This window comes from Rhinopithecus roxellana, chromosome 10 (assembly GCF_007565055.1).
Source record: "Rhinopithecus roxellana isolate Shanxi Qingling chromosome 10, ASM756505v1, whole genome shotgun sequence".
Lineage (NCBI taxonomy): Eukaryota > Metazoa > Chordata > Mammalia > Primates > Cercopithecidae > Rhinopithecus > Rhinopithecus roxellana.
Genome location: NC_044558.1, coordinates 96,640,988 through 96,655,507, shown reverse-complemented (window position 1 = coordinate 96,655,507; position 14,520 = coordinate 96,640,988). Strand labels below are relative to the sequence as shown.

Sequence of the window (14,520 nt, the reverse complement as noted above, 5' to 3'; positions counted from 1 at the left end):
TGGGCTTAGGAGTTAGACTCCTGCCTGTAATCCTAGCACTTTGGGAGGCTGAGGCAGGCAGATCACGAGGTCAAGAGATCGAGACCATCCTGGCCAACATGGTGAAACCCTGTCTCTGCTAAAATACAAAAATTAGCTGGGTGTGGTGGTGTTGCCTGTAGTCCCAGCTACTCAGGAGGCTGAGGCAGGAGAATCGCTTGAACCCGGGAGGCCGAGGTTGAAGTGAACCAAAATCGCACCACTGCACTCCAATCTGGCGACAGAGTGAGACTCTGTCTGAAAAAATAAAAAAAGTTAGACTCTCAATTACTATATCCTTTGCCTGTTATATTTTGGACAGCAAGTCACCTGCTTTATTCCCCTGAGCCTCAGTTTCTTCATCTGTGACATGGGTGTAGTAACAAATCAGACATGCTTACTACGGCTGTTGTGAGGACCAAATGAGCTACTTTACAGCAGTGACTAGTACAGGGCCTGGCATATAGCAGGTGCTGGAAGGGGTGCGTCTGTTTCCATCTTGTCTTTTCTGACATGAGGTGCACACCTGAGCTGTGCTGCTGGGCTCCAGGACACACTCAGCCAACCCTACTTCTCCAAGCCTCTGCTTTCTGAGTGGTAAGTGGCATTCGTGGTCCCTGCCTGAAATGATGCCTGTCAAGCGCCAGTTCTCAGGGACGGTAAATGGAGGCCGTGCTCATTGTAGCCTTCATGACAAACTCCCCCCAGTTTCTGGTGCGATGGGAACTTGGTATCAGAATGCCTGGGTCTGGTGTGGAGCGGTGTCACCTCTCTGGGCCTCAATTTCCCCATATGTAAATGGGACCTCACCTGTAAGGGATGAGTGAGTAGTGTCATTATCCTTTATCTCCCTTTGACCTTCTCACAAGCCACAGAGCTGCCGTTCAGCCTTTATTGTTGGAAGACGTTACTCAGTTCTACACTGACAGCCTTGATGTTGCCCAAACACGGAGTCTTCATGAATAACAATTTCAACATCTTATCGGGGGCCATGTCACACAAAGCAGATGACAGTGCAGGTCGGACGGGTAGCATTGGGATTGTGTCTAAGGGTGGTGGATGCTCGGTGGAAAGTTCCAGAACTAGGAAAAACTTAAAGCTCTCCCTTCAAGGCGGGGCTTAATGCCAAAGCTCCCAGGCAGCGGGCTGAGCTGTTGATGAAACAGAACATCCTGGCTCTAGGGTTCGGGAACTCCCAGACACAGCCAACATCCATCTGGTGGAAAGGGGGTGGTGCGTGACGCTGCAGCTTCTCCAGTTTTGTCTCAACTTTGCTGGGAGAACATTTTTCACATTTGACTAGCTTACTCACCTGTCTCTCCTTTAACCCAGCTATCTGAGGAACTTGCCACTTGGGGAGTCAGTAATTAGCAAGGAGAGAAAAAGAAACATAAAAACAGCTGTAGGACAAAGGGAGGTGAGGAAGTGCCACTAAATATCATGCATGGAAGTTTTGTCCACCACTCGCCACGTGGTTCCAGCTTTACATGGTTCAGCTGGCTTTCATTCCCTCAGGAGAGTCTTAAATCCCAGTACAAAAGCACCCTCCTCCAGTTCCTCCCTCTCCCATTGCATTTTCCCCTTTGAAAGCCCCCCAAGTCCCCAAACAATGGCACCGCCCCTCTTAGGTACATGCAAGAAGAGATGTGAATCATGAACAGGTAGAAAAATATCTGGTCTCTAATATGGAAAAAATAGGATGGTTCACAGTATCAACAGTGCTTGCTGGTTCTAAAAAGTAGCCCCAGGCTGCCAGGGGAATACGAGCCAGTTAGAGATGTCATTCTCTGGCCTGTAGGAGTTAGGATGGCTGGGAGGTAGGGAGGGAGGAGAGGTCTCATTCCAGAGGCCTCGGGCTGGGTTTAAAGAAGTGGGGTGGATGGGCCACAATAAATATAAATAAATTTACACCCGGTCACGGTGCCTGGCATGGCCCAGGAATCTGCTCTAATAAAATTCTAATAGACTATCGGAAACGTGGGGCTGAAGGCCACCTGGACTGGCTCCCATTTCAGAGTTCAGCTTGTCCTATCCAAGAGAGAGAGGCTCAAGGTTCTCTGGCTCCATTTCCTGCTCTGGGCCTGGCCCCTGGAGGCTGCGGCTGAGGTTTGATCCACTCAGCCATTTCCCATGAGGATGAATTCAAGGGCTTTCACCCCAGGGTGTCTCCTCAATGCACAAAGGTGTCCCAAAATGGGGTGCAGGTCATTGAGGTCACCCAGCCAGGATCCAGGATGGAGAAGTCTCACTCAACATGGCCAGGCGTTGCAGCTCAGGCCTTGGGGGAGTGTCAAGGAGTCGGGGGAGGCTGGGTTGCTTGTTCACCCTCCTCCATCCTTCTGACTTGGAAGAGCCCCCAGAAACTGTCCCGGAAGCTCCAGTGGGAGGCGCAAGGACGAGAGGGGCTGCTGACGGGAACCGCCTCCCTGTCCAGCCAGCAATTTCGCCACAGGTTCAGGAGAGGCTTCGGGGACCATGAGGGACCTGCCTTCTGGGAACATCCTGATCCAGTCAGTTCTCTGCCCAAGCCGGGTGCCGGGGTTCCGGGGCAGGTGAGGCTGACAGCTCAAAGCAGGGCTATGGGCTTATTCCCCTGTGCACCCAGGTACTGGGAGGAGGAGCTGGTGCCTGAGGCGGCCACACTGTCTGGAGTGGAGTACGCTGTGTAGAGACCCGTCACCTGCAAGTCTGGGAAGGACTGGTCGCTGCCACCCGAGGCAGGGGTCAGGCCTGAGGCCCCCGGGTCACAGCCAAGTGGGGAGTCTCCGAAGGCGCCCAGCGTGTCCAGGCTGAATCCCTCATCCTTCATCTCCTCCCACAGGTTCCCTTTCAAAGACAAAAGCATTAGGGTGAGCTGGCTTCACGTCAAACGACCTGAGTTCGAATCCCCCATCTTAGGGAAGAGACAGAGATCCTATGTGGCGTTTAAGGTCATGTGTTGTAGAAAAAGGGCATGGGGCTGGGCATGGTGGCTCACGCCTGTAATCCCAGCACTTTGGGAGGCCGAAGTGGGTGGATCACTTGAGGCCAGGAGTTCAACAACAGTCTGGCCAACATGGCGAAATCCCATCTCTACTGAAAATACAAAAAATAGCCTGGCCTGGTGGCACGCACCTATAATCCCAGCTACTTGGGAGGCTGAGGCACAAGCATCACTTGAACCCAGGAGGTGGAGGTTGCAGTAAGCCGAGATCGTGCCACTGCACTACAGTCTGGGTGACAGCGAGACTCCATCTCAAAAAAAACAAAAAACAAAAAAACCATGGAAGGGCCAGAGTTGTAGCCCCGGCCTCACCTTCCCACTGAATGCCCTCGGGACACTTCCATCTCAGAACCTCAGAATAAGATGGAGATGATCAGTGAATCTAGCACCTAAGGCTGTGGCAAGGGTGAAACAAAATGACTTGTGAAAACATTTGGTTCTCATGATGTCATTATGGTCAAAGCCAGGGGGACAAGACAATGCTTCCCTTTCTTCAGCACATTGAACTACACAACAATCCAGGAAGAGAAAGGCAGGGAGGTGCAAATATACCCACTTCACAGCTGCAGCTGACTTGCCACCTGTCCATTTCCCTCGCTAGAAACAGAACTCAGGACAGAGGCTGTCTCCACCCTTGGCTGAAACATAAGACCTGCACCCGGTGCTAGTGAATGGATGCCGTGTGAGCCTTCACTGAAACCGGAAATTCCCTTGTTCGTTCATTCATCACATTTTATCGGAGATGATCATGAGGCAGGCAGCAGGTCAGAGTGTGACCTGGCATGGGGGTGGCACATGTGAGTTGAAGCAGTTACTGATGAAAACTTTGGGGCCAGACAGACTGAGGTTTAACTCCAGGCTCTGCCACTTACTAGCCAGGTGACCTTGGGTGAGTGACTTCACTTCTCTCTGCCTCAGTTTCCTCATCGGCAGAACAGAAATGTGGAATGGTGGTGACCTCAGGTGATGCCTGTGGAATGCTTTGGCCTGGTATACAGCAAATGCTCATTTCCTATTGGCTGCCATTGGCTATTACAGGTTGAACATCCCTAATCCAACCAAACATCTGAAATCTGAACTGCTCCAACGAGCATGACCTTTGAGTGTCTTGTCAGGGCTCAAAAATTTTCGAATTTTGGAGCATTTTGGATTTCCGGATCAGGGATGTTCAACTTGTAAAGGTTGTTGCTATGGGAACGAGACTGTGGGGCAAATGCAGGCAGTACAGTCCTCTCCCTCACTCCCTTTGGCCCCTGGGCCTCTCCCCTCCCCATTCCATTCCCATCACTCCACTCCTCTGGCCTCACCCTGCAGCGCGAAGTCCATGATGCTCGGGTCAAGGGCATCCACCTCAGTGTTCATGTCGGTGCTGATGTTGATGAAGTCTACAGGAGCCCTTCCCATAGCGGGGTGGGGGAGCGGGCTGGGGCTGAGGTCCGGCAGGGCATGCAGCGGCGGGGTCTGGGCTGGTGCTGGAGAGTCTGGAGCAAGATGTGCCTGGGGCTGGACCTGGTGGTGCAGGGGGACTGACTGCAGGGACAGGGTCATCAGTGGCTGGGGTGGGAGCTGGGAGACAGCCAGGCAGCCGTGTGTCACGGCCACTGTGGTGGCGTGAGTCAGCACAGGGGCCTCTGGTTCCCCCGGTTTGCCGGGGCGCCGGCAGCTTTCAGGCCGGTCGGAGATCAGCTTGTCCAACTCCTCTGCGGGCAAGTGGGAGAGGTCACTCAGAACCCACCCAGCAGTTATCGGGCCCCAGCCCAGGCCTGGGTTCAAATTCCAGTGTCACCACCTGCGTGACCTTAGCAAGCCTCTTGGACACTCTGAACCTCTGTCTCCTCACCTATGAAATGACATAGGCATCATCTCATCTCACAACTTACATTGCCACCCATTGTAAATGAAGGTGTCTATTAAATACTTCTCTGCATCCTAGCCTATGCTGGGTGTTAATATTTTATTATTTTAAACATCTCTGCCCATCTAGCAAGACATCATATACTCTGCACAGGATTGTTGTGGAGATGTAACAAAATCACAAATTGTGCAGAATCTTTGAGGAATAAGAGATGACATCAAAGACTGGGCTCATGCCTGTAATCCCAGTGCTTTGGGAAGCTGAAGCAGGAGGACAGCTTGAGGCCAGGAGTTCAAGATTCGCCTAAACAACATACTAAGATACCAAATAAGATACCAAAATAAAAAATCCTAGCTGGGCGTGGTGGTGTGTGTCTGTAGTACCAGTTACTTGGGAGGCTGAGGTGAGGGGATCACTTGAGCCCAGGAGGTTGAGGCTGCAGTTAAGACATGATTACACTACTATACTCCAGCCTGGGTGACAGAGCAAGACTCTGTCTTTAAAAACAATGTCATCAGATAATAACATTAGCCCCTTTCATCAGGATAGTGCCTTACAGGACAGCCCTGTAACCCCAGAGCTTCATTTAAATCTCCTAACACCCCTGCAAGGAGGTAAGGCCGTGATTACAAATCCCATAAGACAGGGACAAAATGTATTTACGTGCAAGGGGCCCTGGCCACTCCCTGCTACCAAAGAGACATTAAAAAGTGTTGCTGTGGGTTAAAAATCCTTAATACTCTTGGATATAAACAAGTAAAGACAAATTACTCAGATTATTTTTGGTTATTGGTTATGTCTTGTTGAGTGCAACACAGGGTTGAGAGTAGACAGGGTCCCAAGATCTATTTGGGTTGCACCCATTTTAGGAATGAGAACACTTAGAATCTAGAAGGCAGAATAACTTGCCCAAGACTTCACTCCGAATATGTGTCAGTACTGGCCCTGGGTCTCAAGCCAGACCCCAGAGCTTTTGGTGAGCTGGGTGCGATGTGATACCCCCTCAACTGAGGGACCATTGGCTCCTGCTATAGCCCTTCTTCCTGCCTTGAGTTGTTCACCCCCAAGCCACACTCTCAGCCCCATTCCTACCCAGCACGGTGATACCCAACAGACTCTGGCCATACTCCGAAGGCTGGGGCAGAGTTAGCCTCCACGTCACAGTCCCCATGCATATGTCCCTTGGATGGCCCCGCCTCATATCCATTAATTTTTTTTTGAAAAAAGCAGATGCAATCCTTTTTCTAATTAGGAACAGGATAGAAGTTTTGGAAAATACAGAAATATGTGAAAAATATAAAAGTTATCAATGGTCTCTCCATTCACAGTAAAGATTTTGGTATATTTCTTTTTTTTTTTTTTTGAGATGGAGTCTCGCTCTGTCGCCCAGGCTGGAGTGCAGTGGCCGGATCTCAGCTCACTGCAGGCTCTGCCTCCCGGGTTTACGCCATTCTCCTGCCTCAGCCTCCCGAGTAGCTGGGACTACAGGTGCCTGCCACCTCGCCCAGCTAGTTTTTTGTTTTTTTTTTTGCATTTTTTAGTAGAGACGGGGTTTCACCGTATTAGCCAGGACGGTCTTGATCTCCTGACCTCGTGATCCGCCCATCTCGGCCTCCCAAAGTGCTGGGAGATTTTGGTGTATTTCTTCCCAAACACACAAGCATAGTTATTCTCTCTCTCTCGTACATACATACATTTTTGGGAGGCAAATGAATATGGATATATATGTATTTTAAAATGTGATCTTGCTGTGGATATTGATTTATAACCTGCCCGTTTTCACTTATTGAGAACATTTTTTTCTTTTTGGACAGATTTTTGTTCTGTCACCCAGGCTGGAGTGCAGTGGCTTGATCTCAGGTCACTGCAACCTCCGCCTCCCGGGTTCAAGTGATTCTCCTGCCTCAGCCTCCCGAGTAGCTGGGATTACAGGCACCTGCCACCATGCCCGGCTAATTTTTGTATTTTTAGTAGAGATGGGGTTTTACCATGTTGACCAGGATGGTCTTGAACTCCCGACCTCAGGTGATCCACCCGCCTCGGCCTCCCAAAGTGCTGGAGTTATGGGCATGAGCCACCATGCCCGGCCTAGCATTTCTTTATATTCCAAAAATATTTAAAAATATTTCTCATCTCTAATACTTGCAAGGTGTGTCATTCTATTTATTTAACCAACCCCCTCTTGTGAGATGTCTGGACTGCTTTCTATGTTTCACTCTTAGAAATAATTTTGTGATGGATAACTTTGTTCATAAACTTTTTGCTCAAATCTTTGCTCTTCACAATACATATTGTCAAAAGTAGAATAATTGGACCAATCCATGGGTACCATTTGCAGGTGTTTGATATATTAGCTTTCCCTCAAAAAGTTTACCAGCTTAAATTCCTATCCATTGTATACTAAGCTGTCTATGTTTCCACATCCTAGTCCACACTGAGTGTTATTATTTTAAACATCTCTGCCAATGTGGTAGGAAAGCAATGTTTATCCCATGGTTGTGTAGTTTGGCATTTCTGGGCAAGAAACTATGGATGACGAGTGAGATCCAACAGCTTTTCCTGTTTCTGATCAGGCCCCTCAATTACTTCTACCACTGGATAGGGTTGGGGAGGGAGAGGCCAATTTCACAGGAGGGAGGTTTGCCAGACTCCAGTCTTCCCATCATCGTATCTGAGAAGTGTTACAGACTGGGTATGGCATAGGCAGAGCTGGGGCTGGGCTGGGAGGAGGGGCATGTGGTGTGTATGTGTGCATGCGCGCGTGCATGTGTGCGCACACTGGGGGCTGTCCGGGCTTCTTGGCCATGCTCTGGTGGATGGTGGCCAGGTGCTTCCTCTTCCACTTGTGTGTGTGCATGCATGTGTGTGCATGCTTTGGGCTGTCCGGGACTCACCAGGGTTGGCCATGCTCCGGTGGACGGTGGCCAGGTCCTTCCTCTTCCGCATGTGTGTACGTGTGTGCATGTGCACGTGTGTGTGTGTGTGTGCATGCGCTGTGGGCTGTCCGGGCCTCACTGGGGTTGGCCATACTCTGGTGGATGGCGGCCAGGTCCTTCCTCTTCCGCATGTGTGTACATGTGTGTGTGTGCACGTGTGTGTGTACATCCGGGCCTCACCGGGGTTGGCCACGCTCTGGTGGATGGCGGCCAGGTCCTTCCTCTTCCGTGTGTGTGTGCTTGTTTGTGCATGTGCGTGTGTGCATGTGCGTGTGTGTGTGTGTGTGTGTGCATGCATGCTGTGGGCTGTCCGGGCCTCACCGGGGTTGGCCATGCTCTGGTAGATGGCGGCCAGGTCCTTCCTCTTCCGTGTGTGTGCACATGTGTGTGTGTGTGCATCTGGGCCTCACCAGGGTTGGCCACACTCCGGTGGATGGCGGCCAGGTCTTTCCTCTTCCATGTGTGTGTGCATGTTTGTGCATGTGTGTGTGTGCATGTGTGTGCACATGCTGTGGGCTGTCTGGGCCTCACCAGGGTTGGCCATGCTACAGTGGATGCCAGCGAGGTCCTTCCTCTTCTGAGTGTGTGTGTGCACGCACGTGTGCATTTGTGTGCATGCGTACTGCAGGCTGTCTGGGCCTCACCGGGATTGGCCATGTTCCAGTGGATGGTGGCCAGGTCCTTCCTCTTCTGTGTATGTGTGCATGTTTGTGTGCACAGGTGTGCGAGTGCATTTGTGTGTGTGGGTGTGTGTGCGCGCGTGTATTCGTGTGCATGCGCATGTGTGCATCCAGGCTTCACCGGGGTTGGCCATGCTCTGGTGAATGTCAGCCAGGTCCTTTCTCTTCCATGTGTGTGTGCGTGTGCATTTGTGTGTGTATGTGCGCGCGCGCTATGGGCTGTCCGGGCCTCACCAGGGTTGGCCATGCTCCGGTGGATGGCAGCCAGGTCCTTCCTCTTCCACTTGTGCATCTCCTCCTCCATCTTGTCAATGCGGGCCAGGTTCAGAGCCCACAGGCAGCCCTTGCGGGAGGAGCCGCTCATCTTGTTCTCCACCTTCTCGAAGCACTTGTTCAGAGACAGGTTGTGCCGCACCGAGTTCTTCCACCCATCGGGAGCCGTCTATGAAGAAACATCGGCATTCAGAGGCCTCCCTGTAAGCCCTTCCTCCTACCCCGGGGATCTCCTACTCAGGCCTATAGCGGCAGGACATCACGGTGGCAGGAGTAATTTGACAGTGACTGACACTCAGCCTCAAGTTGGAGAGACAAGAGAGAGTGCTGGGGACTGAGGCCAGCTGGTGTGGCCATGCCCTGATGAGAGGGGAAGTACAATTCAGCTCTGGCCAACTGTTACTATAGGAGGATGCAGCCTGGCCTGCTGGATATTCCATACTCTCTCTCCCACTGAGGAAGCAAGCAAGGAAGACTGATGCCAATAAATGGATAACTGGTCAAGCGTATTCAATGCAAATTTACTTTTTGAGACAGGGTCTTGCTCTGTCACCCAGGCTAGAGTACAGTGGTATGATCAGGACTCACTGCAACCTCGACCTCCTGGGATCAAACAGTCCTCCCACCTCAGCCCCCCAAGTAGCTGGGACTATAGGCGTGCACCACCAGCAAATTATTTTTAAATGCTAGATAACCAGATATCACAATGCATCTCACACCACATGTGTACATGTACTAACACACACTGTACTGCAGTATTTTTGCTAAGGACACTGTCCAGGACAGGGACCCTACAGCTTGGTGTACCCTCTAACTTCCTGCTCCACTTTTTGCTTTGATGCTAACAAGGATAACATTACTAGTGGCCAACCCTATGTGGGAAGCTGCCAGGCCCTTATCTGCAGGATCCTCACTGACCTTGCCAGCTTGGGATGATTCTCCACACCTGACATATGAGGATACTAAGGCTCAGAGGTGAAGGCTCTTGCCAGTTCCGTTGTTTTGCATCATTATGTTTTACTGAATCCGTGCTGAGTAACTAGTCTGGTGCCTCTACCCTCGTCTCCTTGGGATGCCTAATGAACTCCTCTTCATCTGTCAGAGCCCAGTTCAAATGCCCCCTCTCTTTCTCACTTTCTTCTATGTGAGTGTATGTGCACATGTCCTAATCACCAGATATACAGACATAACTGGGAACCAGAGAGGGTTGGCCCAGGGCCAGCCCTGGATTCTGGCAGCACCAGGAAGAGACCAGGGCAGCTCCAGCACCCCTACCCTGGCTTAGGACCCCTCACCTTGAAGTAGGGGAAGTGCTCCTTCATGAAGCTGTAGATCTCGCTCACAGGCAGGCTGCCTGTCTTGCTGTTCTTCAGGGCCATGGCGATCAGACAGCTGGGGGCAGGAGGTGGGGCGGGGCAGGGCAGGCCAGGCGTGAAGGGGTCTCAGGCTGACAGCCCAATGCCTCTTCTGCCAGGAAGCCTGCCCTGCTTGACCCTACACACTCACACACAGTGAGCTCTCAATACCATTTCATGGCCCGATGTCTTTCCCACCCTTTGCCCTTTCTCCTTGACCCTGGGCTCAACCATTGGTACTGACTTGAGAAATCTTACCCTTTCGCCTCTTCATTGCATCCCCATAATTTTAATGACTATCAGCCTTTAGACTTTACCTAGGTTGTTTCCCCCTCCCCAAACTCCCGTGAGGTATACAAGACTATTATTTTGATGACTTTTTACATTTGGGGAAATCAAGGCTCAGAGAGGTCACGCCACTTCCTCAAGGCCACACAGCTTGTGAATGAAGTGAACTGTGGCACTGGATTCAGGTCTGCAGTGGGCTCTTGACTTGGGGGACCCTATGATGCTCCTTCCTGAGAACAAGTCCCACCTGGGGATTCCCCACTCCCCAAAACCTCCCTCTTGGAAGTCTGGGCTGCCACACGTAGCTGTCTGAGATGCCCTGAGCGCAGCCTCATCCCTCTCCTCCCAGAGCCGCCCTCGGCCCTGACCCGGCCCACCCTGGACCTCACCTGTACGAGTAGATGGGCTTGGGGTAGTGTTTGGGGTGCAGTTCCTGAGACGAATGCACAGCCATGTGGGGCTGGGGGTAGGGGGGCCGTACCCCAAATGGGGGGCCATAGAGGCCCACAGGAGGGCACTTCCCACAGGCAGGGGCAGGGAGAAAGTGGCAGAGAGAGAGAGAGAAGGTGAGAAAGAACATACGTCACAGTAACCCTGTCCCCACCCTAGTTTCAAAACGCCTCGTGTGGGGATTCACAGCTGTCCAGGAAACAATCTTGTCTCCGCTCAGGGCAGGAGTTTTGGGGGAACGGAATGAATGACCCCATGACCTGAGCACGGGGGGGAATGTTATTCCCATATTCTGGGTGAGCAAACTGAGGCTCAGAGAGGTCCCTGGCCAGCCCAAGGCAGGGTGTCTGCTGCTGAGTCCAGGGCTCCCCTGAGCCCTTGGTACCTGCTGGGCACCCGGGGGGAGTGGGAACTGTGGTTGGGTGGCAGGTGAGTACAGATGCAGCGGGTCTTGCAGGCCAGATGAGGACTGGCCCCCCACGGGGAACTGGCTCATCTGCTGGGCGGGAAGAGGAGGAGACAGAGGGTCAGAGTGGGGGTGGACACCCAGTCTGGAGGGCACTGCCCACCCTTCGCAGTCCATGCAGTTGTACTTACGCTGTCTCCATGGCCGGTTATGGGGCCCAGACCTGGCATGCCTCCGGGGGCCATGCCTGCTGGGCCATGGAGAAGGGGACTTGGAGTGGCTCCCACATGCAGGTCGGCTGCCCCAGCCAAGGCACCTGCAGGAGAGAAGCACAGAGACGCTGCTGGGCCAGAGGAATGGTGGCTGCCACCAGGAACAGCCCAGTGCCCAGGTGTCTCCAGAGAATGGAGCCAGCCCCTTTCCTCGGACCAGGCACAGAGTAGGTGCTTGGCAAATCACTTCCCTGGTACGTACTGAAAAGTAGGTTCTTACCTGCTATATAACCTTAGGTCAGCCTCAGTTTTCCCATTGGTACTTGAACTACTGATACCCCAACTATAAATTTGCTGTGAGGGTTAAATGAGATAATGTCTATCAAGTGCTTAGCACATTGCTGGGCACATAATACCCCAATAAACATGAGTCAATAATAAATGATAATCATGATGATGTAATAGCTTAGTTCCTGTCCTTCATGAAGCTAAAACACCAATTCACTGTTCATTTCTTTTCCTCAAAAACATGCCATGGCTCCTGAGTGCCTCTAGGTTTAGGTCCAAAATGGCTTTGTGCCTTTTCTCCCCTTTGCCAAGCCCTGCTCCTCCACACAGGATGAGAATAGCAGACATACTTCCCCCATCTTGTGCTGGGCTTGTGACAGACATTGCTAATCTATCACAGATTCTTACTGCACTAGGCAGATTTTAGGTAGCCACCTCCAATCAAGCAAAGTTGACCTGCAGGATGGTCTTGCCCTAGGGGCACCTCTTCCAGGAAGCCCGATGGGTCCTTCTCTCCTCTGAGTTCTGGCTGTCACCGTCCCTAGATCTGTTTGTCTTGTCCTTCTCTCTCTGACCAGATCGTCAGCTCCCTAAGGATTGGGACCACATCATATCACTCATTGCTCCAAATGCCCGGCACAGTAACAGGCCCACAGAAAGTACCCAGCAGCCACAGTGAAGAAAGCGGCATCCTTATTTCACCATTTATTAAACACCTCCTGTGTTCAAGGCACTTTCTGCATCGAATCCTCACAATGTCCCATGCAGGCAGTTCTGTTACACTTTTGCTACAGATGTGGAACCTGGTCAGGGCAGAAAGCACTTGGCTGAGATCACACAGCTGTCCCCTGGGGGTTCTAGATCAGGGATTGGCAAACTGGCAGCCAAACTCTGGCCCAGAGCCTGTTTTTGTAAATAAAGTTTTATTGGCACAGAGTTGCATTGATTCATTTACATATTGGCTGTGGCTGGTTTTGTGTTACAATGGCACAGTTGAATCGTTTTGACAGATCAGATGACCTACAAAATCTAAAATATTGACTACCTGGCCCTTGACAGAAAGTTTGCTGACCCCTGCTATACATGCTTTGCCCAAGAACAATTTGCCCAATGAAACAAATAATCCTAGACAAGTATTTTTCAACCACTGGTACTTTTAATATACTGTTGTTTATTGTTTTGTCACTGTTTTGCTTTTCTTCAATACTTTCTGTGTCTCTAAGCATTTTATCCATTGCCTATGATTGCAGCTAACTGCCATTAGCTGCAACTAGCTGCCATTTATTGAGTATCTACTGTGTGCCAGACCCTACACTCAGCACTTCCACATATTATCTCTTGGAATCCTCTCGATCAGGGGGCAGCAAACTTCTTTTGTGAAGGGCCAGATGGCAAATATTTTAGACTTTGCCAGCCAGATGGTCTCTGTGTTTTTACAACCCTTGGAAAATGTAAAATCCATTCCTAACACAAAGGCTGTACAGAAACAGGCCGTAGGCTGCATTTGGCCCACGGGCTATAGTTTGCCAACTGCCCTAGAGGTTCAGGATGCACCAGTGTGGCAGCAGGACTGTATTCACAGAAACCTTAGCTCACTCGGGGCCTGGCACACGGTTAAGCAAATGATGAACCACATCCCTCTAAGGAAGGAGCATTTGTCCCATTTTACAGAGGCAGAAAGAGAGGCCCAGAGAGACTGGGAGACCGGGTCATGGCCACACATTGGGTGGGTGGCAGGGCTGGGAATCATCCCTTTCCTATATCACACTCCTCCCTGCCCACCCTGTCCCTGAGCCTACCTGGGTGTGGATGTGGCATGCAGGGGCCACCCAGGTCCACGCGGCCACTTGCCATCTGCTGCAGCCGAGGCACATCCACCGCCGTGAGCCACGACAGCGACTGCAGGTCCCCGGGGAGGTCGTCATCGCTGGTGGTGGCTAGAAGCCTGAAGAGAGGAGCAGAGAGCTCTGGCGGGAGGGGGAGCTTAGGCCAGCTCCTGGGGGTGCGTCCTGACCTCTGGAAGCATCCGCTTAATGTGCCTCATCTCCCCAAGCCATGCCAGCCCTCCAACCTGCCCATCCCCAGGACCGGGCACGGGAACCTGGTCCCAGATCCCTTTTGGTGGCCAGATCTTTCATCCTCATCTTTCCTTCCTTTGCCCACTTAACACATCCTACTTAGCACCTACCACAAAAACAATATACGTGAATGTTTGTTGAGGACTTACTATGTGCCAGGCACCAGTCAAGACATTTTACACTTCTAGTCACCCTGTGAGGCAGGTGTTATTATTCCTATTTTGCAGATGGGGAAACTGAGGCACAGTTGGAGCTTACCTACTATGGGACACTACAGCACACAGCAGTCAGGGCCTGTGGCCAGGGTCCCACCTGCCAGGACAGGATCAGGCTCCCGACTCCATGTCCAGGGCAGTTTCCTGCTGTGCTGTAGCTGTGAGGAACATGGAACTTGGGAACAGTCTGCGTGGATGATCCTGCCATGTGCTGAGGCAGCTGAGTGCCTGCTACCTGCCGGGCCCTGGACTCAGCATTCAACAAGCGCTGTCCTGCACAATTCCCACAGCTGCTGTGAGATTTAGGGTGGGCCCATACTCCCAATGTACAGATGAAAAAACTGAGGCTCAGAGCACTGAGTCACCGCCCAAGACGACACAGAATAGGAGGTGGTGGGGCTGAGACCCAGTCAGTGCCTTCTGAAGCCTGAGCCCTTCATGTCGACCCCTGGTGGCCCCGAGAGGTTCCAGTTGGGACCCACG

The 14,520-nt window shown here is 51.8% G+C and overlaps 1 protein-coding gene across 1 annotated transcript in view; it reads right to left on the bottom strand.

Annotated features, from left to right (window-relative positions):
• Positions 1 to 898: 898 nt before the first annotated feature.
• Positions 899 to 14,520, bottom strand: part of FOXN4 (forkhead box N4) — a 32,378-nt gene continuing 18,756 nt past the window's right edge. Inside the window, exons 3-10 of the mRNA XM_010360440.2 lie at positions 13,544 to 13,689; positions 11,436 to 11,560; positions 11,224 to 11,334; positions 10,778 to 10,905; positions 10,041 to 10,137; positions 8,707 to 8,914; positions 4,309 to 4,701; positions 899 to 2,844 (exon numbers count right to left, since the gene is read on the bottom strand). Of these exons, the coding sequence (XP_010358742.2) occupies positions 2,585 to 2,844; positions 4,309 to 4,701; positions 8,707 to 8,914; positions 10,041 to 10,137; positions 10,778 to 10,905; positions 11,224 to 11,334; positions 11,436 to 11,560; positions 13,544 to 13,689 (1,468 nt within the window). The 3' untranslated portion in view covers positions 899 to 2,584. The remainder of the gene's footprint in view (positions 2,845 to 4,308; positions 4,702 to 8,706; positions 8,915 to 10,040; positions 10,138 to 10,777; positions 10,906 to 11,223; positions 11,335 to 11,435; positions 11,561 to 13,543; positions 13,690 to 14,520) is intronic.